At 44.2% G+C, this 24,691-nt stretch overlaps 1 protein-coding gene across 5 annotated transcripts in view; it reads left to right on the top strand.

Moving 5' to 3' along the window:
* DDHD2 (DDHD domain containing 2) overlaps positions 1 to 24,691 on the top strand; it is a 100,815-nt gene that overhangs the window by 59,859 nt on the left and 16,265 nt on the right. For all 5 annotated transcript variants that reach the window (XM_069766876.1, XM_069766878.1, XM_069766874.1 and 2 more), the window contains 10 exons: positions 6,494 to 6,684; positions 6,961 to 7,050; positions 7,968 to 8,088; positions 8,927 to 9,016; positions 9,120 to 9,261; positions 10,315 to 10,523; positions 14,344 to 14,414; positions 14,891 to 15,013; positions 15,117 to 15,215; positions 15,416 to 15,535. In XM_069766876.1, coding sequence (XP_069622977.1) covers positions 6,494 to 6,684; positions 6,961 to 7,050; positions 7,968 to 8,088; positions 8,927 to 9,016; positions 9,120 to 9,261; positions 10,315 to 10,523; positions 14,344 to 14,414; positions 14,891 to 15,013; positions 15,117 to 15,215; positions 15,416 to 15,535 — 1,256 coding nt within the window. The remainder of the gene's footprint in view (positions 1 to 6,493; positions 6,685 to 6,960; positions 7,051 to 7,967; positions 8,089 to 8,926; positions 9,017 to 9,119; positions 9,262 to 10,314; positions 10,524 to 14,343; positions 14,415 to 14,890; positions 15,014 to 15,116; positions 15,216 to 15,415; positions 15,536 to 24,691) is intronic.

Raw genomic sequence — 24,691 nt, 5'->3', positions numbered from 1 at the left:
TCTAAGTCTGCATTCAAATGGCACTCCTTCCCTTCTGAGCCCTCCCATGTGCCCAAACAGTGGTTCCCCCCACATATGGTGTATCATCGCACTCAGGACAAATTGGGCAACAAATTTTGGGGTCCAATTTCTCCTGTTACCCTCAGGAAAATACAAAACTGGGGGCTAAAAAAATAATTTTTGTGGGAAAAAAATTTTGTTTTATTTTTACAGCTCTGCATTATAAACTTCTGTGAAGCACTTGGTGGGTCAAAGTGCTCACCACACCTCTAGATAAGTTCCTTAGGGGGTCTACTTTCCAAAATGGTGTCACTTGTGGGGGGTTTCAATGTTTAGCCACATCAGGGGCTCTCCAAACGAAACATGGCGTCCCATCTCAATTCCAGTCAATTTTGCATTGAAAAGTCAAATGGCGCTCCTTCGCTTCCGAGCTCTGCCATGCGCCCAAACAGTGGTTTACCCCCACATATGGGGTATCGGCGTACTTAGGACAAATTGTACAACAAGGTTTGGGGTCTATTTTCTCCTGTTACCCTTGGTAAAATAAAACAAATTGGAGCTGAATTAAATTTTTTGTGAAAAAAAGTTAAATGTTCATTTTTTTTTTTAAACATTCAAAAAATTCCTGTGAAGCACCAGAAGGGTTAATAAACTTCTTGAATATGGTTTTGAAGACCTTGAGGGGTGTAGTTTTTAGAATGGTGTCACACTTGGGTATTTTCTATCATATAGACCCCTCAAAATGACTTCAAATGAGATGTGGTCCCTAAAATAAAATGGTGTTGTAAAAATGAGAAATTGCTGGTCAACTTTTAACCCTTATAACTCCCTAACAAAAAAAAATTTTGGTTCCAAAATTGTGCTGATGTAAAGTAGACATGTGGGAAATGTTACTTATTAAGTATTTTGTGTGACATATCTCTGTGATTTAATTGCATAAAAATTCAAAGTTGGAAAATTGCGAAATTTTCATAATTTTCGCCAAATTTCCGTTTTTTTCACAAATAAACGCAGGTACTATCAAAGAATTTTTACCATTGTCATGAAGTACAATATGTCACGAGAAAACAATGTCAGAATCACCAGGATCCATTGAAGCGTTCCAGAGTTATAACCTCATAAAGGGACAGTGGTCAGAATTGTAAAAATTGGCCTAGTCATTAACGTGCAAACCACCCTTGGGGGTAAAGGGGTTAAGGAGCGACAACTGCTCCGGATTAACAGTGGGGAGATTCGCTTTATTCAAAAAAGCGTTAATTGAGTCCTGAGAAGGTTGAGGAGTATTTACGTCAGAATCTAGGTTATATAATGAGGAGTAGTATGAGGCAAATTCTTCAGCGATATGGATTGGGTTGTAAATCCGAGAACCATCTGACTTAAGAAGATAAGCAATTTTGGTTTGGGCTTCTTTTTTTTTAACGCGTTTAGCTAGTAAGGCGCCTGCCCTGTCACCCATGGAGTAGAATTTGGCTTTCGATTTCCTGAGCGAATTTTCTGCTCTATGGAGGAGGAGCTGGCGAAGGCGCAGGCGTGCATCAGAAAGATTGGAAAATAATTGAGGGGAGGGGCAGGCTTTGTGGCAAGACTCCAGCCGGGCCACTTCAGCCAAGGCAGATTGAAGGTTTAGGTTATACTTGCGTTTAGCTGTCGCAGCCATCTTAATGAAAAGGCCACGAGCCACTGCCTTGTGAGCAAACCAGAGGGAGTCCTCACGCACATCCGCCGAGTCATTAAAGGCAAAGAATTCCTGCAAAGAGTTTTCAATTAGTGTAGAGTTCGCTTGCTCGGAGAGAAGGTGGTCATTAAGGCGCCAGTGTGAAGGGGGTCTGATTGCAAGAGGGTCTTCTAGGGAGACTGACACAGGAGCATGATCAGACCAAGTGATATTACCTATATTTGCAGACATGCAGTGAGGGAGAGCGACATCATCTACTAAAATATAATCAATTCTACTGTAAGAACCATGACGAGGGGACCAAAATGTGTAGTCTCTCTCATTACAATGGAGATATCTCCAGAGATCGTGTAAATTGTAGGAGCTAATTAGCTGGCCCGCATCACCCCTGGCCACGGCCGACGATGAACAGTCCAGATTCTTGGATACTGGAATGTTGAAGTCTCCGGCAACTAATTTATGACCATGCTGATAATTACCTAAGATTTGAAATAAATTATTTAGAAATTTAACCTGACCAAAATTTGGGCCATACACAGAGGCAATGGTGTAAGGGGTATTGTTGATTAAACATAAAATTATAATGTATCTGCCCGCGGGGTCGGCTGTAGAACTAATTAGCTGGAAAGAGTTAACCTTGCTAAAAAAAATTGCCACCCCAGCCTTTTTGGTCTTCCCATTCGCAAAAAATTGGTGGGGGTATAGATTCGAATACATTCTTATATTGTCCCGTTCTAGTAAATGAGTCTCCTGTAAGCATATAATATCGTGTTTGGATTTAGCGAGCTGACGCCAGACAATCGATCTCTTACCAGGGGAGTTGAGGCCGTTAACATTAATAGAATATAAAGAAATACTCATTGTAATATGTTACACAATTTGCTGAAGAAGATACGCAAACCCATTACCCACAAAAAAAGCATAAACCTGTCGTGGGATACCTCGCAAACTCCATCTGCGACGAGGGGGGGGGAAGAGGGAAAGGAGGTGGGAGAGGGAGGGAAGGAGGAGAAGGGAAAAACAAACATACAAAATCCAAACATTTAAACAAGGGAACATCCAGGGAAATCCTGAGTCTGAGGTGAAAATAGAAAACAGTTCACCAATGGGGCAATATGCTGAGCGGAGTCCTGCCAGGAACCAGCCTCAGCAAAAAACTCAGCAAGCAAAAAAAAAGAAGAGAAAAAAGAAAAAGAGAACTAGAACTGAGCGGGAAAAAGGAAAAAATAAATTCTTCCAGCCAGGAAATGGTTAAAATAGACACTTCAGGCGACCTTCCAGTCAGGGGTAATACGGCGTCTCCGGGGACCAGATCCTCCAGGTTTGGTGGAAGCAGAGGCAGGAGTGGGCACAGGAGGGTCAAAACCCCATTGGGACAGGGTCTTGGCTGCTTGCGACGGGGATAGGCACGTGGTAAATGAACCGTCTTTACGAATGCAAAGTTTGGTGGGGAAACCCCAGCGGTATAATATACCCTTTTCCCTCAGGATTGAGGTGTATGGTGCAAAAGCCCTGCGGAGGGCTAGAGTTCCCGGAGACAGGTCAGGGAACACTGCAATGGTAGCAAATCGTTCAGGTAGCGACGGCTTCGATCTTAGTGCTTGCAGAAATTCCTCCTTCATAACAAAAAAATGGATGCGAGCTAGTACATCTCTGGGTACCGCAGGGTCAAGGCCTGAGGGTTTAGGGATCCGATGAATACGGTCGATCACAACGTCATCTTTGGAATAAAGTGGGAGAACAGATATGACAAAGTCTTGTAGAAAGGCTCTGAGATCATCAGCCCCAATTGATTCAGCAATGCCTCTTAGTTTCACATTATTTCTCCTGGATCTGTCTTCCAAATCCAGGGTTTTAGCATGAGTTTTGGTAACAAGCAGCTGCAGGTTATCATGAACTTCCCACAAATCATTGTGAGAAGCTACCAGTTCAGACATTTTATTTTCAAGATGATTCGTGCGGCCTCCCAGCTCCTCCACCTCCCCCCTGAGCTCTGCCATCATGGAACGCATATCCTCCTGCAGGGAGGTACGGAGGTCACCAAGCATGACTGAGCAGCCCTGCTGTAACTGGAGCCTCTGAGAGATCAGCCGCTGCTGTGCTTGAGGCAGAAGACTGAGAGCCTCGGCGTGCAGTTCTGGAGGATCTAGGAGAAAGCGGCGCCATCTTGGGCCTCTGAGGCTGCTGAGGGGTGGCTGCAAAGAAGTCCACAATGCGCCTGGAAGGGTCCCCTGTGCCGGCTTTAGATTTCCCCATACACTCACCGAACGGTAAGGAGCAGGAGTGGGGAGTTCTGGAGGAGAAAGCACCGTCTGTGCACTGCTGTGTGCCGCTTTATGAGTCCTGGGAATGGAGCTCCCACACTATGCAACCTGCACCATCAGAAGTCAGGCCACGCCCCCCCTCAAACTGCTGTCTTGTACACATTGCGCTTGCTCTGGCTTGTCATGTGACCGTCGCTCAAGCTTTTTATAAATAGAGGTCACATGAGTAGAAATCTGTTGCCACTGACACTACCATGGCAACCCCAGAGCAGGCGCATTATTTTCTTATATTCACTGCAGTAATCCCAGCCCTTTAATATCTGCATAGCTCTAATTATTAATGATGAATAGTAGATCTGTGGTGACAAAACCATTATATCTGACCACGTATGATGCTTTAAATGGTGTGAAAATCATTCCTGTGGTTGTGGCTTATTCGTAACATCCTCTGTCGGCTATGGAGGAATCTGTACCTAGCGGGATCGGAGTAATTGGATTTACGTGTTTGAGATTTAATCTCATTAATTATAAAGTTTAGCACATTAGTTAAGCTTTTAATCTTCGAGATGGTAATCTCCTCATAGACAATTCATGATTGTGGGTAGGTGCTGGCAGAATAAATGTGTAATGGATCCTCAACATCCTAGCCTTTAGGACCTAGAGCAGTGTTCCCCAACTCCGGTCCTGAAGAGCCACCAACAGGTCATGTTTTCAGGATTTCCTTAGTATTGCACAGGTGATAATTGCATCACCTGCACAGGCAATAATTCCATCACCTGTGCAATACTAAGGAAATCCTGAAAACTTGACCTGTTGGTGGCTCTTGAGGACCGGAGTTGGGGAACACTGACCTAGAAGATGGAACATGCTGAGTTTTACATGCCCAATCCTTAATGGGTCTACTAATGTAAAATCTGGCTGCTCGATGAGCCTACGGCTATGACCACCATTGTTGCGCTTTGGTTTTACAACATTAGGGTGTAGCTGGATGGCAGAGGAAAAAAAAAAAAAGTCTGTGTGTTTTTCCTAAAACTTGACTTTATGGGGCGCCAAATCGAAAAAAACGAACCGGCACACAAGTTGGTATGAAAGAAAAGGAGAATGTTCACACTGGCCATTTAACAGGAAAAAAGAAGACAACAGGAACATAAACCCTGCTATAAGTAAAGGCTAAAAGTGCATTTTAATAGCACAGGGCACTTTGTAAACACCGCTTTACGCTTTTTTTTTTTAATCAAAAAGGCCATCCCACCAGCGCCTCGGTGACCCAAATCAGGATAGTCCTAACCTCTAGTATTAAAACCTTACCATGCGTCATAGTGATGTCCCACATTGCACATATACCAACACGTGTTGGCCCATTTGGTATTAAAATAATAAATGATGAAATAATTCTGATTAATATTCACCCACTGTTTTGGTGTATACAGCTCATGTGCTGACCAATGTACATTGGAAGGATAAACTATACTATTTTACTTACTATACTTGCAAAAAGAAACAATGGCCCCCCTGGGTCCTTCAATATGATCTTGGGGTACCTTCACACTAAGCGACGCTGCAGCGATACCGACAACGATGTCGATCGCTGCAGCGTCGCTGTTTGGTCGCTGGAGAGCTGTCACACAGACAGCTCTCCAGTGACCAACGATGCCGGTAACCAGGGTAAACATCGGGTTACTAAGCGCAGGGCCGCGCTTAGTAACCCGATGTTTACCCTGGTTACCATCGTAAAAGTAAAAAAACCAAACTCTACATAGTTACCTTCCGCTGTCTGTCCCCGGCGCTCTGCTTCCTGCACTGACTGTGAGCACAGCGGCTGGAAAGCAGAGCGGTGACGTCACCGCTGTGCTTTCCGGCTGGCCGGCGCTCACAGCCAGTGCAGGAAGCAGAGCGCCGGAGGACAGACAGCTGAAGGTAAGTATGTAGTGTTTGTTTTTTTTACTTTAACGATGGTAACCAGGGTAAACATCAGGTTACTAAGCGTGGCCCTGCGCTTAGTAACCCGATGTTTACCCTGGTTACCAGTGAAGACATCGCTGGATCGGCGTCACACACGCCGATTCAGCGATGTCAGCAGGGAGTCCAGCGACGAAATAAAGTTCTGGACTTTCTGCAGCGACCAACGATCTCCCAGCAGGGGCCTGATCGTTGGTCGCTGTCACACTGAACGATATCGCTAGCCAGGACGCTGCAACGTCACGGATCGCTAGCGATATCGTTCAGTGTGAAGGTACCTTTAGCAAGTTAGGTTTATGTCCACCAAGGGAGCAGCTTCAGAGGAGACTATCACTGAGCTCTGAACTTGCAGGTCCACGTGCTGGAGTGTTAAATGGGTCTTAAAAATAGAAGTGCAGAAGTCTGCCCACTATTTAGTGCAGGATCGTCAGCCACATGGACTTTAGGTTGTTGGCGGATTCTGACATCTGTTCATGGGCAGCTCCAGAACTTGAGGATTTGGTGCCATCATAGTCATTTTGACGCTCTTCGACCTGAATTTTGTAACATTTCCGGCTCTATAATGTTTCTCTTTTTTTTCCCCTGTTTTTATCAGGAGAGAATCCAAACGGTATTGTTGTGCCGGTTTGTGGTGGCCGATATGACGTTTACCTGGGCAGTCGCAGGCGACTGTCTGTGTACTGGGATGAAGAGGACTCCGTCGTACAGAGATGCACCTGGTTCTACAAAGGGGATAAGGACAGCAAATATGTTCCGTATCCAGAGAACTTCAGTGAGATCTTAGAGGTCATTTCCTATTATATTATTCTATATAATGAAAGACTGTGGGGAAGGGGTCTTCATCAGAAATGACCCTCCTTAAAAGACTCTGCTCCTGGCATCCCAGCCAAATATCTGACCTTACCAGGAAAATCGCTGTCCATCCAGTGCCTGTGGTTGATCCCTAGGGGCATAATCACTCATGGCTGAAATTGTCTGTTTCCGTAACTCCCATATAGGTTCTATGTCAGTAGTAATTTTCCATAGACATGTCTGTAAATTAATATTTGTTTACCCTCCCAGGATGCCTTCATGCAGGCAGTAACCCGAAATGAGTGGAAAAAGAGATTGGAATCGCCATCTAGAGACCTAATTATTTTGCATAATCCCAAGGTGAATGAAGACGACTTTTTCAATGCAATTGCAACCCCACAATGCTGTAAATGTTTGTGTGCAGCTATGTCAGTGATTTTTTTTATATATATTCTTTTTCTTGATAAAGTGGAACAAAACATTTCTGCTTTCCTCTTTGTGAAAGGAAGCGGCTATTATTATTGTTTAAAAAAATCAAAATAAAATATTTTTTTTATTTTTTTTTATTTACTATACATTTTTTTTATTCCTAGTTTCAGTGACTCAAGTTAACTTTATTAGGAGGTTCGGTCCACCCTAACTATGGCCGATGTGAACTACCTGCAGACTCTGTCGTTGCAAGGAATAAGTTTCATATTCCTCAGTTTTCGCAAGCATTCTGGCTTAAAAAAAAATGTTTTTGAAATGTTGCAAAGAATTTTCAACTTTTAGTAGATTTACACCAGTCTCTACCAACTTTTTGGAAAAAGTGGGTAGAACTTAATTAAGGGCAGAGGTCCAGGCTAAGCGGGGCCCAGAAATTCTTGACTCGATAAAAGTGGCTTAAATTAATAGAGAAATGTACTTTTCTTCTATTGACGCTCGGCAGCTAAAAGATGCGCAACATTATTGGGTCGAACAGCTTTTATTGAAATTTCCGCATCATGGTTCAGCCCTCCCTTCATCAGGACCGGTGTGAAAAATGCGAGCCTTGGTGAATCAGGGGCCTAAGTTTAGAGTGTGAAATACGTAAAAAAATGAAGGGGCTGGTGGGACCGCTGTGGGGTCCGCTTCTTGGCTTGATCATTTCCTCCTATTTGGACACATGCTGGATTTTCAGACATGGTTTATTGTAGGCAGCTGAGGTCTCTTATTAGAATATATACAGCCTATAGGTTAATATATGAATAGTGATCAGATTAAATTTCTGGTCCTCTTACTGTCTTTCTAATTTGCAGCTTATGGTTCACTACCAGCCAACAGGAATCGTAGATGAATGGGGAGCCACCCCAAGTGAGCAGGGTCGGCCTCGGACTGTAAAGAGAGGAGTAGACAATATCTCGGTGGAGATACCTCAAGGTGAGTTTTGCCTTCACACGCAAATTATGGGATGTAGACGTCTGTTAATGACGCAGCGTGTGCGCCTAGAAGCGAAACATTACTTAGAGAATTCCACGACTCCAAGAACACCGCAGGTAGTCGTGCTCCATCCCTCTGGGCACTGTTCTGGGCATAAAAATACATTTTCTGGAGTGTTTATTTTTAAAGGGCTTTTCCATTTATAATTTTTAAAGGAAATCTGTCACATCGGAAAAACTCTATTTTTCCTCCATAACCAGGTTACAATGCCGGCCGGCTGCCTTACTGAAAGTGCGGCTACTGGGAGAAAATTAACTTCTTCTTTCCTCCCAGGAGCCGCTGGTTAAAAATACTGATCTTGGCGTTACTCACTTTTTCTGTTGGAACAGAACCATGGTCCCGGTCTTGCAATGGTGATCTGACAACTACTGTGTGTGTGACCACTGCAGCCGATCACCAGCTCTGTCGTACATGGCACAGGCTGCTGAGCTCAGGGATTGACTGCAGTGTAGTTGTGATGTTACCACTGCAGCCTGTTAGCAAGGACAGCAGATCTCATACCTTCCATAACTGTGGCACTTGGTAGGTGCTGGATTATCGGGCTGATATATCCACTCTCAATGGGAAATATAGCCGGACATTCCTTTAGGTCGCAAGTTCCTGGATTCAGGGGGTGATTATTATGTCCTGAAACTTGGATTTTTCTTACTTGTTATCACACAACTATAAAAATGTCTGATCATTCCGTATCCCAGCTGCGAGTCCAGACCATGAATCCGGCAGCTTTACCTCCCCCCGCTTCCAGCAGACCATTAAGCCCCAATTCACTTTGTTTTAGGTGAGCCACCCCAGATTGATCACTTGGTCTTCATGGTTCATGGCATCGGCCCGGCCTGTGACTTACAGTTTCGAAGTATTGTGCAATGTGGTGAGTACCGTCACATAAAGAAGTCAGCATGGATCGCCGTCTCCATCACTGGCCGTCATGTACCTGACCTCCATTGTTTTTTGTTTTTTTTTACTTTTCTCAGTAAATGATTTCCGACTTGTATCTCTGAATCTGCTCCACGCGCACTTTAAGAAATCCTTAGAAGAAGAACGGATCGGACGGGTAGAGTTTCTCCCCGTGGACTGGCACAGCGCTCTCCATGCTGATGCCACCGGAGTTGACAAGTACGTGCACCGCCCCACTGCATGGACACCGCTGACGTGACTTGGAAGAGGGCGATATAAGTAGCAAAGGTTACCATGCCTCGCAGCGCACCATCTCGATAACTTGTCACCGAAGATTATCTCACTTAGAGGATTAAGATAACATCTCCAAGATCCTATCCCAATATGTAGTAGGTGTAGTAATAATAATATGAGCAAATACCTATAATTAGAAATGTAGTATAGTTCTTCTGATTCACTAAGTCACTTGCCTCATGTGTAGGGCATTACAATAGCTTAGATATCCATGGTTACGTCCACTAACTGCTAAATAACGAACTATATGAGTAGTCGTAACTATGGATACCTAAGCTACTGCAGTGCTCTGTAGGTAGGTGACATAGCTAATCAGAAGAACTATACTACATTTCTAATTTGAGGTATTTGCTAATATTATTAATAATAATAATAATAATAATACACCTACTATATATAGGGATTGGATCTTCGAGATGGGAGTAACCCTTTAAGGGGAACGTTCATTTTATCAACCAGATGAAAGATACAATGTCCGTTCTCAACCGTGGTACATAAGTATATGTGATACGGGCACAAGGTATGGCATGGGTTAAGGACGTTACAAGTTTGGTATCTTTGTAATCGCACTGACCTGGAACATCATGCTGCCTGGTCAGTTTTACCGCACAGTGAATGTCTTAAACCCCTCCCCCGCCCAATAAAAAGTGGCGAAAAAGTGGTTTTATTCTCTCAACATTTCACTTTTGGATTTCTTTTTCTTTCCATTTCTCGGTACATTATATTGTAAAGTGAAAAATGTAATTCTAAACTACAACCCACCAACCTCTCGTACGATTATGTAGACAGGAAACAATTGTTATGGTTCTTGTAAGAATACAAGGGGGAAAAATAAAAAGTCACAAAAAAAAAAAAAGGAAAATCGCCCCGTAGTGAAGGGATTAAAACACCCCAGTTTCTCATTGTCCCTAACTGTAAAAAAGTTTTCCTTTTTTTTTTTTATCTGTTTTTAATTTGACTTCTATTAATGCTCCCTAGTGACATCCAGAGGATCACGCTGCCCAGCATCTGCCGCCTCCGGCAGTTCACCAATGAGACCATACTGGACCTGTTCTTCTACAACAGCCCGACGTACTGCCAGACCATCGCGAACACCGTGTGTGGGGAGATGAATCGCATCTACCGCCTGTTCTTGGAGAGGAACCCCAAATTCAAGGGGCGAATCTCAGTCACAGGACACAGTCTTGGTAGGTGGATAGAGGGCAACATGTCGCCCGAGGTACTTATCCTTCATGGGCCACGTATTGGGCCATAACATTTGTGGTAAGGTGGCCTTTAATGTTACAGTGGAGAAAGAGACCCAGCACGTTTCCTGCATACAGTACTAGTTCAATATCCAAGCAAAAGTGGTCTTCTAGGCATTAACCTTCAAGGATACAGCCCATTTCCCATTTTCATTTTTGCTATATTTTTTAAATATATATATTTTTTAATTTTCCCATCGATATAGCAGCATGAGGGCTTGTATTTCCTTTTCTTTCTTTTTTTAGATGAGTTACAGTTTTGAATTTGATGTATTTTGTAAATGTATTATTTTTTATTGTACAGTTGTGTGAAAAAGTGTTTGGGCCCCCCCCCCCTTCCTGATTTCCTATTCTTTTCCATGTCTGCCACATTAATATGTTACAGATCACCAAACAAATTTAAATATTAGACAAAGATAACAGAAGTAATCACAAAATGCAGTTTTTAAATGAAGGTCTTTATTAAGGAAAAAAGAAATCCAAACCTAAAGGACCCTGTGTGATAAAGGGATTGCCCCCCTCCTTTCCCCCCTTAAAACCTAAATTAATTGTGCTTTATCACATCTTTGGGAAACTGAGTTCAAATTCCCTAGCCACACCCAGGCCTGATTACTTCCACACCTGTTCTCAATCAAGAAATCACTTAAATAGGACCTGTCTGACAAAGTGAAGTAGACCAAAAGCTCCTTAAAAGCTAGACATCATGTCGTGATCCAAATAAATTGTGGAACAAATGAGAATCAAAGTAATTGAGATCTTTCAGTCTGGAAAATGTTATAAAGTAACCTAAGGGTATGTTCACACGTTCCTGATTTCCATCCTTTTTTTTTCAGGACTGTTTTTTAAAAAACTGCAGCTCTTGGCAGAAAACGCAGGTCCTTTTTTTGGTCCTTTTTTTGTCCTTTTTTGATGCGTTTTTTGATCCTTTTTTTTATGCAGTTTTCTATGCAGAGTCTGTGTGTTTTCTAGGAAGTTTTTCAGGGTAATGGCTGAAAATACCCTACCCCTAACCCTACCCCTAACCCTAACCCTAACCCTATTCTAACCTTAGTGGAAAAAAAAAAATTTCTTAATTTTTTTTTATTGTCCCTACCTATGGGGGTGACAAAGGGGGGGGGGGGTGTCATTTACTATTTTTTTTTATTTTGATCACTGAGATTATATCTCAGTGATCAAAATGCACTTTGGAACGAATCTGCCGGCCGGCAGATTCGGCGGGCGCACTGCGCATGCGCCCGCCATTTTGCAAGATGGCGGCGCCCAGGGAGAAGACGGCCGGACGGACACCGGGACGCCGGGTAAGTATAAGGGGGGGAGATTAGGGCACGGGGGTGGCATCGGAGCACTGGGGGGGGGGGCATCGGAGCACGGGGCGGTGGGATTGGAGCACGGGGGGGCGGGATCGGAGCACGGGGGGGCAGCCACACTCCGCCCACGCACTTCCGCCCGCTTCCCCGCACTTCCTGCTGCAGCGGTTCTGCACCACAAACCGCAGTAAAACCCGCAGATATTTTTTTCATCTGCGGGTTTTACTGCGGGTTTGACCTCACAATGGAGGTCAATGGGTGCAGAACCGCTGCGGCTCCGAGAAAAGAAGTGACATGGTACTTCTTTTTTCCCGCAGCTATTCAGCGCGGCTTTTTTTTTTGATTTTCCGCATTGTGGGCACAGCAGTTCCTGTTTTCCATAGGGTACAATGTAATGTACCCTGCATGGAAAACAGCTGCGGACCCGCAGCGGGAAAATCGCGGCAATTCCGCATGAAAAAAAGGATCGTGTGAACATGGCCTTAAGCTTTTGGACTCCAGTGAACCACAGTGAGAGCCATTATCCACAAATGGCAAAGCATGGAACAGTGTAGAACCTTCCCAGGAGTGCCTAGCTGACCAAAATTACCCCAAGAGTGCAGCGATGACTCATCCTAGAGGTCACAAAAGACCCCACAACAACATCCAAAGAACTGCAGGCCTCACTTGCCTCAGTTTAGGTCAGTGTTCATGGCTTCACCATAAGAAAGAGTGGGTAAAAATGGCCGTCCCACAACGACAACGTGTATCCATTGGTCTTAAGCCCTTACCACGTATCCTACGACGTCAGTATGAATAGGGGCAGGGTCCGGCCGAGATTGTGAAATGGCCGCAGTGTGATCGTGCTCTTACACCTCGCACATACACCATCTCTGTGTATGGGGATGAAGCCCGTCACGTTGTCTTCTAGGTGAAGCCTCTGTATCAGCTGCTGAATCTTGTACCTGGCGCCACAATATAGTTGTGCAGTCGGTTTGTGTTGATCTTTGCCCGTTCAGTGATTCATGTGTAATCTGGGTCAGAAAATCATCATCATTACATGTGATATGATCTCATGTCAGCTTTCTTGCCAAATGTGTCATTCTGCAGTTTTCTTTTTTTTTCTTTTTTCTTTTATTACCTTTATACAATTACTACACTTCTCTGAAAAAAAATAAATTGCTTTTGGATCGCTGTAGTCCCAGACAAATCTTTTTTTTTTTCTTTTTTTTTTTCCCGCCGGTTAAAATGTATGATATCTTATTTTGTGTGTGGCAAGCTGTAGTTTTCTTTGATCGCTCGTGATAAACTTTATGGGAGACATAATAAACAAAAAAAGACATAGTTTCTACATTTTTTTTTTTATATGCACCACTCACCCTTGGATATAATTGTCGTGTTATCTTTATTCTGCGGCTCGATACAGTCATGACCATTCTAGATTTATAAAAGTTTTGTAAGTTTTGCACGAGCAATGCTTTAAAAAATATTTACTTTTTATGGGTCAGTATATTCTGAGACCCGTAATTGCCATTTCTCTGCAGATATATGAGGGCTTGCTTTTGTTGTTTTTTTTTTTTTGTGGGAAAAGCAGTTGTTTTACTGGCACCATTGTTGGGTATATACAACCTCGTTTGATCACTTTTTAAGTCTTTTGGTAGCAATCCTGAACCTTTCAAAGACAATCAAATCTGGAATTGTTTGTCAGTGATAAGTTTTTTTTTTTTTTTTTTTACATAGTGCATTTTGCACGTCAATACAATTCCGGTGATACTTATTTATTCATTTTTTTTTTTTTTGACAAAGGGAGTCCTCCTCACAAGCCCCTCTCATTATTGAAGGGGTAAAAGTGCTGGGATCGGAGTTGGTTTCGATCTCCGCACACTCAGCAGGAGCGCAGCTGTGTATAATGGCCGCCTCCTGGTGTGGATGACCATGGCATAACTACTGTACCCAATCCATCCCTCAGATGTAACTAAACGTGGGAAATCACGTACAATCTGGATGTACAGTTGTGTCCATTTGTGAGAAGGGGTTAAAGCAGATTTCTATTGCTCACATTTACAGTTTTCAAACCTTCAGAGCTGAGATCTCCCAGAATTCATTGCAGGCTTAATGCCTGCCGAGAGTATGCCTTGGTGATTTTCAGTCTTGGAGGTGCCATCTTTACACCACACACTCTACAGGAAAAAACTAACTGTCCTGTGTATTGTAGGACTTCAGGGGGTGTCTGTTCACCAGCTTGTTGACTGTGACGGCCAGCAGAATTGCGATTGCAGCTCTGGACTCTATGAAAAGTAATACAATGTATTTACAAAGTTAGGGCCCTTTTGATTTTTTTTTTCCTGGTTTTATCCTATTGCAGCCATAATATAATTATATATTTTTTGAGGTGGGATAATAAACTTATTACTGGAATATGATCCCTAAAAAGACTAAATGCCCATTGTGACACCGTACTACTGTCTCCTCTATAGGATCTCTGATTCTCTTTGATCTGCTCACTAATCAAGTGGATGCTGAAGAAAATGTTCCTCTCAAGGCAAAGGTAACCTAGACCACTCGCTCCTACTTTCCAGCGTGTAGATTCAGCTGTTATAGTTTTGTTTTTTTCTTATACCATCAGACATGACGGTGGTCTATGGCTACAGAACTGGAGTAGGAGCACCACCTCTTACCTGCCGGCATTCGTTGCTCCTCTTTTGATTAGCTGGTCTGATATTGCGCCAGGCCGGCTAATGAAAAAGGAAATCCACGAGTGCCATCAGGTAAGAGGTGGTCCTCCAGCTCCCCTTCATCCTAACTGCTTTTACAAGCCTCTGAACCTTTCACGATGGCACAGGCCGCCTTTTCGGTTAGCGGCCACCTCTACGCGAGACCCTACTCTTTGTAGGACTTTATAAAGTTCGATCCACTGCAGAAGTGCAATTTTGCCGCTATGGTTATTGGTGCCGCTTTGGCGGTATGGGTGATCCTATACATTGGGACACCCTAAATGTGAATATTTTTTCTTTTTTTGTGCAGACTTCCGTACTGAAATCAGAATTAAAGACAAACAAGCAGACGCTGGAAGACGTCATGAATCAGCTGGAGCTGCCGGAGTTCACTCATGTGTTTGAGCGAGAAAAGATGGACATAGACGCTTTGGTGAGTCTGACCCTTCCGGCTGTTCCTAAGTTTAACCCATGAGGTTACTGTCCTTTTTGAGAGGTGCGGCTCTGTAGACTAATTTTGCCCCTTGTGTGTATAGGGTTTGTGCTCTGAGCAAGACTTGGAGAATATGGGCATTCCTTTGGGACCAAGGCAAAAAATTGTCCACTATATAAAACACAGAAGACCTCCTCTTCATGTGAGTATTTTCTTGGGCTGTTTTTGTTTTTTGTTTTTTTTTAATGTTGATTTCCATGTTAGCAGATTCCATACTTTTGAGTGACCTTATATTTTAATTCCAATCTCGGGCATTTAATAAACGAGATTCTCTGCAGTAAATGAGTCTTATAAAACTATTGAAAACAGAAGAATTAATCTTTATTTACTTCTTAATTCTAGGACACAAAATGCACGGCCCCGGGGTCGTCTCCAAAGAAAGAATTTACGCCACCTCCGTCCATGTCTGGCAGCACTTCCAGTATGGCCAATTATGAATACGGCGATGTGGGAATTGGACAGGTAAGAAACAGTCAGATGTGCTTCAGCCTTGGTCTGCGAATAGTTATAAGTGAGTGTGGGTGTATGTATGTGTATGTATAAGTTGATACACTGCCTACATTATTCATTTATTATTTTTTTGTGTCTTAAATCACTTTGCATAGCACAATTATTTCTCCTTCACCTCATTGGGGGACACAGACCGTGGTGTATGCTGCTGCCATTAGGAGGTTGACACTAAGGCCGGCGTCACACTACCGTGTTTTACAGACGTAAGAGGGGTGCTGAAAATACGGATTGAATACGGTACAATGCTTCTTTATGCCCCAGCTCCTATCAGCCATATTTTACTGATCCGTATCATACGGTCTTCTACGGCTGTAGAAAATCGCAGCATGCTGCGTTTGTCATCGTATTGTGCAAAAATACGCCAATGAAAGTCTACGGGGGCCAGAAAAATATGGATTACACACGGACCAGGAGTGTGACTTGCGAGAAATATGCAGCGGTGTTAGAAAAGCCGGCAATTCAGTACAGTAAAATCACACTGAATAGAATAGCCAAGATAAATGTCTGCACATAGTATAGGGGTGTATATATATATATATAGAGATAGATAGATAGATAGATAGATAGATAGATAGATAGATAGATAGATATATATAGATATATATATATAGATATAGATACACACACACACACACACACACACACACACACACACACACACACACACACACACACACACACACACACACACATACACACATATATATACATATATATATATATATATATATATATACTGGTAATTCAATTGCCAGCTTTTCCCATCTCCTTCTCAAACCCGACATGATATGAGACATGGTTTACATACAGTAAACCATCTCATATCCCTTTTTTTTGCATATTCCACACTACTAATGTTAGTAGTGTGTATGTGCAAAATTTGGGCGCTCTGGCTATTAAATTAAAGGGTTAAATCGCGGAAAAAATTGGCGTGGGCTCCCGCGCAATTTTCTCCGCCAGAATGGTAAAGCCAGTGACTGAGGGCAGATATTAATAGCCTGGAGAGAGTCCATGGTTATTGTCCCCCCCCCCCCCCAGCTAAAAACATCTGCCCCCAGCCACCCCAGAAAAGGCACATCTGGAAAATGCGCCTATTCTGGCACTTGGCCACTCTCTTCCCATTCCCGTGTAGCGGTGGGATGTGGTAATGAAGGGTTAATGTCACCTTGCTATGGTATGGTGACATTAAGCCAGATTAATAATGGAGAGGTGTCAATTATGACACCTATCCATTATTAATCCATTAGTATGAAATGGGTAAAAAACACACACAGTATTACAAAGTCTTTTAATGAAATAAATACACAGGTTGTTGGAATAGTTTATTATACTGGTAATCCGCCTGAAGACCCTCGCTCTGTAAAAAAGGTAAAATAAAAAAAAAGCAATATCCCATACCTTCCGATGATCAGTCTCGTCCCACGCTGTAAATCCATCTGAAGGGGTTAACTAATTTTACAAGCAGGAGCTCTGCTAATGCAGCTGTGCTCATGCCAGTAAAACCCCAGCGAATGAATGGAAAGTAGGTCAATGACCTGTAGTTACCTTCAGATGCGGTGAGGCGCCCTGGATGTCCTCATATGAACTCGAGCCTGGGAACTTTTCAGAATATTTTCCCACTTTACGAAAAGTAAGACCGACCCTGGACCTCAAACTTCTAACAACCTTTGACATGGTCCTCCTTCTTTGGATGGAGTTCCTCCGCTCAGCCATTACTTCAACAGAAAAAGTTGCAGTTTCCGGCATCCATCGACATTCGGGATGCTTACCCTCTTCAAAAATTCCTTCGCTTTTCCATTCGTGAACAGCATTTTCAAGTCACAACCTTGTCCTTTGGCCTTGCTTCCGCACCCAGAGTGTTCGCAAGGGTCATGGCAGATGTCATGTTTCTCTTGCACTCTAGAGACATGGTCGTCCTGCCCTGTTTGGTCGACTGTCTAGCCGCCCTTCCAAGACTACGCCGAGTCGTCTATATCACCTGCGATACCCTCTCACCTGGGCTGGCAGCTAAACTTAGACAAGTTCTCCTCATTTCCAGCCCAGCAGATATCTTATGAGGATGATCCTGCACACTTCCAGAAGGATGGTAATTCTCCTTCGAGACAAGGTCATGGCCCTTCAACACGTAGCTCACGCACTTGATTACTCCTCCGCTCATTTTATTCGATTTGCTAGGAGGGTTCTGAGGAAAAATGGTGATGACAATGGAAGCGGTTTCCTTCGCTCCGCTCGTTTTCAGCAAGGCAAACAGACGTTCAGACGATAGTCTCTGTGCCCCTTCTTCATCCAGGGCCTTTCTCTCGGTTCAATGGTTATCAGTAACTACCAATGCCAGTCTTCTTCTCCCTATCATTGCTCTGGAGATCCGAACGGTAGTCCTACAGCAGGTCCACTGCCTTCTGGCGGGTCACCCTATCCGAATTCAATTGGATAATGCCACGGCGGTGCCATACGTCAATCATCTAGCAGGTACCCACGGTCAGGCACCATGACCGAGGCACCTCACATTCTCTGATGGGCCGAGATCTATCATTCAGTGATCTCGGCAGTATATATCCCAGGAGTAGAACTCTGGACGGCAAACAAATTCAGCCGTCAGGGTTCCACCTCAAGTCAGTGGGAACTTCACCGAGGTCTTCCATCAGATCTGCCTTCACTGAAGCTCCAGTTGTAGATCGGATGGCGTCCAGACTAAATGCCAATGTACTCGAGTTCATGGTTCTGCCTCGAGATCCAAGAGCCATCGCACTGCATGCTCTGGTTCTGCCGTGGTACCAGTTTCCATAACTCCCCTTCCACTACTTCTGAAAGCCTTTTGGAAGCCGAAAGGGCCCTAGTGATCCTCCGAGATCCGTACTGACCACGTCAGTTTTTGTTTGCGGAGCTAGTATCTTCCCGCCTTATTGCAGCAAAACTGCAAGTAGGGACCCTCTCACAGGGAGTTTTCACACGTAGTTCTTCCCTATCACATGCCATTAGATCATTGGGACCTTAATGGTCCTAGGAGTCTTACAGTAGACTCCTTTTCATCCGGGCAGACTTTACTATCAGGGAAGGTCGCCCTTTTTTTTTTCTCTGCAATATCCTCTCTGACGAGTCTTTGGAGCTAGCTGCTCTGCTCTTTCAGACTTTTTTCCCTTATTACCTTCAAGGCAAGGTTGTCCTCAGGCCATCCCCATCCCTTGTTACCAAGGTGGTACTGTATTACCACTGTTATGAGGGCATAGTTCTTCCCTCATCTCTTTCGGCACCAGTCCACAAAATGGAATGAGTTCCCCATATTCTGGACGAAGTGAGTGCTCTGAGTAGGTACGTCTCGAAGGCTTCCTGACGTTTTCAGGAAGGGTTTAGCCGTTTCATCAGGCCATAATAACATGGTGGATTCGTTTCACCATCCAGGAGTCCTTCCGTGCTAGATGTCAGCCTATCGAGGGTTCTAGGCACCAGGCGTCGTAAGGCACGCCTGCAAGCTTGCGGATTCGTCCAGTCCGCATGCATTCTTGAAGCACTATAATTCCCACACTTCCACAGAAGTGAGTCTAGGCAGGACTCTGCAGGCCGAGGTGGCGTACTTGTAAGTAGCGGTTACACAGGGCCTGATCTGACGTTGTCCCCACCCAGGGACTGCTTTGGGACGTCTCACGGTCTGTGTCCCCCTATGAGGCGAAGGAGAAATAGGGATTTTTGTGTACTCACCGTAAAATCCTTTTCTCTGAGCCATTCATTGTGAGAGTCTCAATAAGTTTGATGTCACATGACCCTTTTCCCATTGGAAAAAATAAAGTTGGATCCAAAATGGCCGACTTCAAAATGGCCGCCATGGTCACCACCCATCTTGAAAAGTTTTCCACCTCACATATACTAATGTGCCACAAACAGGAAGTTGATATCATCAACCATTCCCATTTTATTTAGGTGTATCCATATACATGGCCCACCCTGTATAAATGTATTTGCATTTTGCAGTAAGAAATAAGTATTTGATCCCCCTACAACCATTAAGAGTTCTGGCTCCTACAGACCAGTTAGAAGCTCCTAATCAACTCATTACCTGCATTAAAGACAGCTGTCTTACATAGTCATCTTTATAAAAGACTCCTGTCCACAGACTCAATTAATCAGTCAGACTCTAACCTCTACAACATGGGCAAGACCCAAGAGCTTTATAAGGATGTGAGGGACAAGGTCATCGACCTGCAGAAAGCTGAAATTGGCTGCAAAACTACACGTAAGATGCTGAGTGAGAAGTAGACAACTGTTGGTGCAATAGTAAGAAAATGGAAGAAATACAAAATGACTGTCAATCGACATCGATCTGGGGCGCCATGCAAAATCCTATCCCGTGGGGTATCCTTGATCATGAGGAAGATGAAAGATCTGCCTAAAACTACACGGGGAGAACTTGTTAATGAACTCAAGGCAGCTGGGACCACAGTCACCAAGAAAACCATTTGTAACACATTACGCCATAAAGGTTTACAATCCTGTAGTGCCCGCAAGGTTCCCCTGCTCAAGAAGGCACATGTGCAGGTCCGTCCCCAGACACCTGGATGATTCTGTGAGTGATTGGGAGAAGGTGCTGTGGTCAGATGAGTCAAAAATTGATCTCTTTGGCATTAACTCAACTCGCCGTGTTTGGAGGAAGAGAAATGCTGCCTATGACCCAAAGAACACCATCCCCACTGTCAAGCATGGAGGTGGAAACATTATGTTTTGGGGGTGTTTCTCTGCTAATGGCACAGGACTACTTTACCGAATCAATGGGAGAATGGATGGAGCCATGTACCGTAAAATCCTTAGTGACAACCTCCTTCCCTCCTTCAGGACATTAAAAATTGGTCGTTGCTGAGTCTTCCAGCAAGACAATGACCCAAAACATACATCCAAGGCAACAAAGGAGCACATTAAGGTCATGGAGTGGTCTAGCCAGTCTCCAGACCTTAATCTCATGGAAAACTTATGGAGGGAGTTGAATCTCCGAGTTGCCAAGCGACAGCCTCAAAATCTTAATAATTTAGAGATGATCTGCAAAGAGGCGTGGACCAAAATTCCTCCTGACATGTGCGCAAACCTCATCATCAACTGTAAAAAAAAAAGTCTGACTGCTGTGCTTGCCAACAAGGGTTTTGACACCAAGTATTAAGTCTTGTTTGCCAGAGGGATCAAATACTTATTTCTCACTGCAAAATGCAAATAAATTTATATAATGTATACAATGTGATTTTCTGGATTCTGACTCTCAATGTTACAATTAACCGACCCTTAAAATTATAGACTGTTCATGTCTTTGTCAGTGGGCAAACTTACAAAATCAGCAAGGGATCAAATAATTATTTCCTTCACTGTGTATATCATATTTTATTATACACTGCGACTAGGCAGAAAAACAAGCTAACTCCACCCCCCAAGCAGGCTACACCCACCGACTGGCAGAGAGCAAACCAATTTGTGAGAAAGCAGCTGGAAAAGAGAGTGCCATTCTTGGTTCAATTTAGGGTAAAACAAGGGCGGGTGCTGTGTTCCCCAATGAAGTCTCAGAGAAAAAGATTTTACAGTAAGTACCCAAAATCTTCTTTTCTCTATCGCTTTATTGGGGACACAGGAAACCATGAGACGACCTGAAACAGTCCCTGGTGTGGAAAGAAACAGTGTAAGGCCGGTTCATTGTTGCATGCAGGGCCCCCATGTTAGCGCTGGTGTTAGCTGAAGCATAGGAGAACCATGTGTGGAAAGGTGTGGACCAAAGACCAGGAAGCAGCCTAGCAGGCCCAAGGATGAACAGCCCATTAAGCTTCCAATGTCATGAGGAGGGAGCTGTGATCCTAATTGAGATCAGTCTTTTCCGAAGATAAGAAAAAGCGGGTGCATCGGACAATGGAGGTATATGAAGCAGGACGACCCCCTGCAGAAACCACAAAAAAAGAAAGTCCGAGCGTCTGAGGAGTCTTGTCCTGGAAATGTAGAGGCGCAGCTCTGACGAGATCCTGGTTGAGAAGAGGCCAATCCAGAGAAAGAGATGAAAAGGTACAAAGTGCCTAAAAGGGAATTGGTGTAACCACCTTGAAGGCTGCGGCTTCTGCAGCCATGATGTAAACTAGGAGGCTGACAATTCAGGAGGAAGAGAGGACCCTTGGAGGACAGTGCTGGACAAACGAGGATCACGAGAAGGCAATTCGGGACAATCTGGAAGACTCCATTGGACCAAAACCGGGTCTTCTGGGCCAGACCGTAAGGTTGACACCAGGGGTGAGGCTGCGGAGAAAACATTTTAATTTGGCACCCAAAAACACAAGAATACCCTATTTAGAGTTGATCTCTGGAGATTATGTAACTCAGTTATGGCAGATACTGCAGACTCTGAACTTCGGAGGGATGTTAGAGGGTCTTTCCAGCGGCTCAGGGCTGTGAGCTCTTTAAAGACTGCTCCTCAACCCGGGAGACAAGTATCCAAGGACACTGCCTACCACTGATCGTGAAGGTCAAGAGCGGAAACAGAAAGGGGGGGGAGAAAAAGGCTCCTTCCAGTCAGGAGATGCTTCGCCCGAGGTGGGCCGGAGAACTAAATTCTGATCCAAGGAGAAGGGCCGAGAATTCGTACGAGAATTCGTACGCTAGGAGGAAGGATCTTGGCACCAACTGTGAAAAAAGATTCTGCCCGCAGGAGGGATAGGCAAGATAACGTTTGCAGGGTGGCTGTGATGACCAGCCATCTGAAGGGAAGGCTCTTTCATAGTATAACTACAACCAGGTAAATAAAATAAAGCACTAAGTACTTTATCACTATTCTTTCCACCGCGTCTCTCCTAGGTGCTCTAGGTAATTCACACAGCGTTACGGGCTGCGTTATTTGTTGATTCATTCACACTGTTGCAAATATTAATTTAAGAGGGCAGCACCTAGTCCATACACCTATAACATAGCACCATTACTTCTGAGAGTTTTATGGTCTTAATCATTATTTATAGCAAGGAATAACACCATAATAGTGATCTATTGTCTGTACAAGAAGTGTATTATTGATGTTTGTGCACATTACCCGATTCATTCCATTTATCCATTGCTCCCCATGGTACTTTGAAGTCATTATAAATTTAAGTACACATATTATATTTTATGTATTTTGAGTGCCACCTATAAGCGTCCCCTATTGTGACATCTCAGCTTATTTTATTAAGTTTTAATTATAAATAAAGTCAAATTTTAATTATGCTTCGGTATTCGATTCATTATTCGTTTCTAAGTTTGATATGTGTAGTTGTTGAATTGCCTAAAATAATAGTCTTGGACTTCCTTGTATAATTCTAGTACCATGCCTGTAGCTTGATAAGACTTGAAGTGGTCCCTTTCTGTGGAAACAAAAAAGACGACAAAAACACTGTGGATAGTGGATTGAAAACTAGACAGTTAACGGGATAGGCAACCACTTCATAGATGCGAAGAATGGGAGCTAGTAGGTCTGACACTCTATGGATAGTGGACAGAGAACCGGTGTAAGTCTGCATAGGTAACCGCTCCACAGCTATGGTCATGGAACTGGTGAAGCACCAGGCAGTTGTTGCCATAGGAAAAAATTGGTCTAACTGTGGTCATTGAGGTTGGTGTGTTTGACACACTGCAGAGAGTGGACAGAGTACCAGACGGTTGACGCATAGGTAACCACTCCGTAGCTACGCTCTGGGAAGCTGGTGGGTCTGACTCAGTAAGATGGTGGAAAGAGTTAAAACGGTTCTCCGTTTGTATAGCATTTAATAACTGTGGTAGGAGTCTGGTGACACATTGTTTCTGACCTACTAGCTACCGCAGAAGCACTGTCTTGACAATGACAGGGGTATAGTACTAATAAATCGTGGTTGTGGCACATTTCTAGTGGATCTGTGGACTTGACCATAGGGACAGGTGTGATGTTCCTGTATATACTATAGGCGGGTGCACCCTGCCAGGGACAAGGGATCTAAATGACCGGCGACCTCAGGCTTGGAGGGTCTGGTTTGAATCTAGATAGGACTCTTGACTCAGATGGAGGACGGTACTACCTCGGGGAAAGAGGAACGAGACATGGAAGTAATCCTGGATGATGTAGGCAGCAAAGGGGTCCAGACGTGGAGCTCGAATGTGCCCGCTTTCTGAACCTTTACATGGTCTGCCATAGCTGCATGCGTCTGATATATCTTGGGAAAGGATCAGAGCCGCAGGGTCAGAGGGCTTGTCAGGTAGTTGTGTTGGGACCTCTACCAAGTACTGGGATACCTTGGTTAGGTTGGTTACTGAATGAAATAAGGCAGCCACTCACTCGGAGGAGAGGGCGCATGCTAGTCCTTGGAAGGGAGGATTTCTGAAATACCTGCCTGTTTGAGTTGCTGCGGTCGGAACAGAAGCCGTATCCTGATCTGTGAGCAGTCTTGTAGTAGACTAATTCCATACTAACGCTATAATGATTTTGGAATGACCCACAAACTCTATAGGTGTGATGGCTGCACTGATTGAAGTTCACTCTCTGTCCTCCGTAGTACACGCCTGTGCAAGGCAAGATTACCTTGCGCAGGCGTGTACTATGGAGGACAGAGAATGAACTTCAATCCAATATTGCAGCCAGCATGCAGACAGCGGGTAAGGAAAGGGTGAATCAAACACCCAAAAACTCCGCCCATATGACCCAAAACCAGTCCCGCCAATTTCAGGTGACAGAGTCCCTTTAAAGATCGGACAGCCAGAACAGGGCTTGCCTTGTCCTGTGTGGGGAAAACCTGGTGGGCAGGGATCCGAGTGCTAGAGAAGGATTGCGCGTGAGTCTAGAGCTGAGCCAGAAACCTAGACAGCTTCGGCTGGAGCTATGCTGGAGGCTGCAGACCGCGTGAGCAATGGCATCAGCTGGACGAAGGGGCAGAGTCAGAAAAAAGGCGTGCTGTTAGCCTGCGCTTAATAGGAAGTAAAAAAAGACCAGGGATTAGTCAAAAAGGCGCGAGAGAGTCTCTGCTGCTCTGAATGACTGACTAAGTCGTGGCTGGGGATGTGGTTTAATCAGAAAATGGGAGTAGAACGAAGCCATGGCCTAAATTTTGAAAAATAAGGGGGCTCGAGTAATGGCTGAAAATAAACAGGGTGCTATCC

The sequence above is a fragment of the Ranitomeya imitator genome, chromosome 4, assembly GCF_032444005.1.
Source record: "Ranitomeya imitator isolate aRanImi1 chromosome 4, aRanImi1.pri, whole genome shotgun sequence".
Taxonomy (NCBI): domain Eukaryota; kingdom Metazoa; phylum Chordata; class Amphibia; order Anura; family Dendrobatidae; genus Ranitomeya; species Ranitomeya imitator.
The sequence above is the reverse complement of the archived record's forward strand: the minus strand, read 5'-3'. Positions and strand labels throughout refer to the sequence as shown.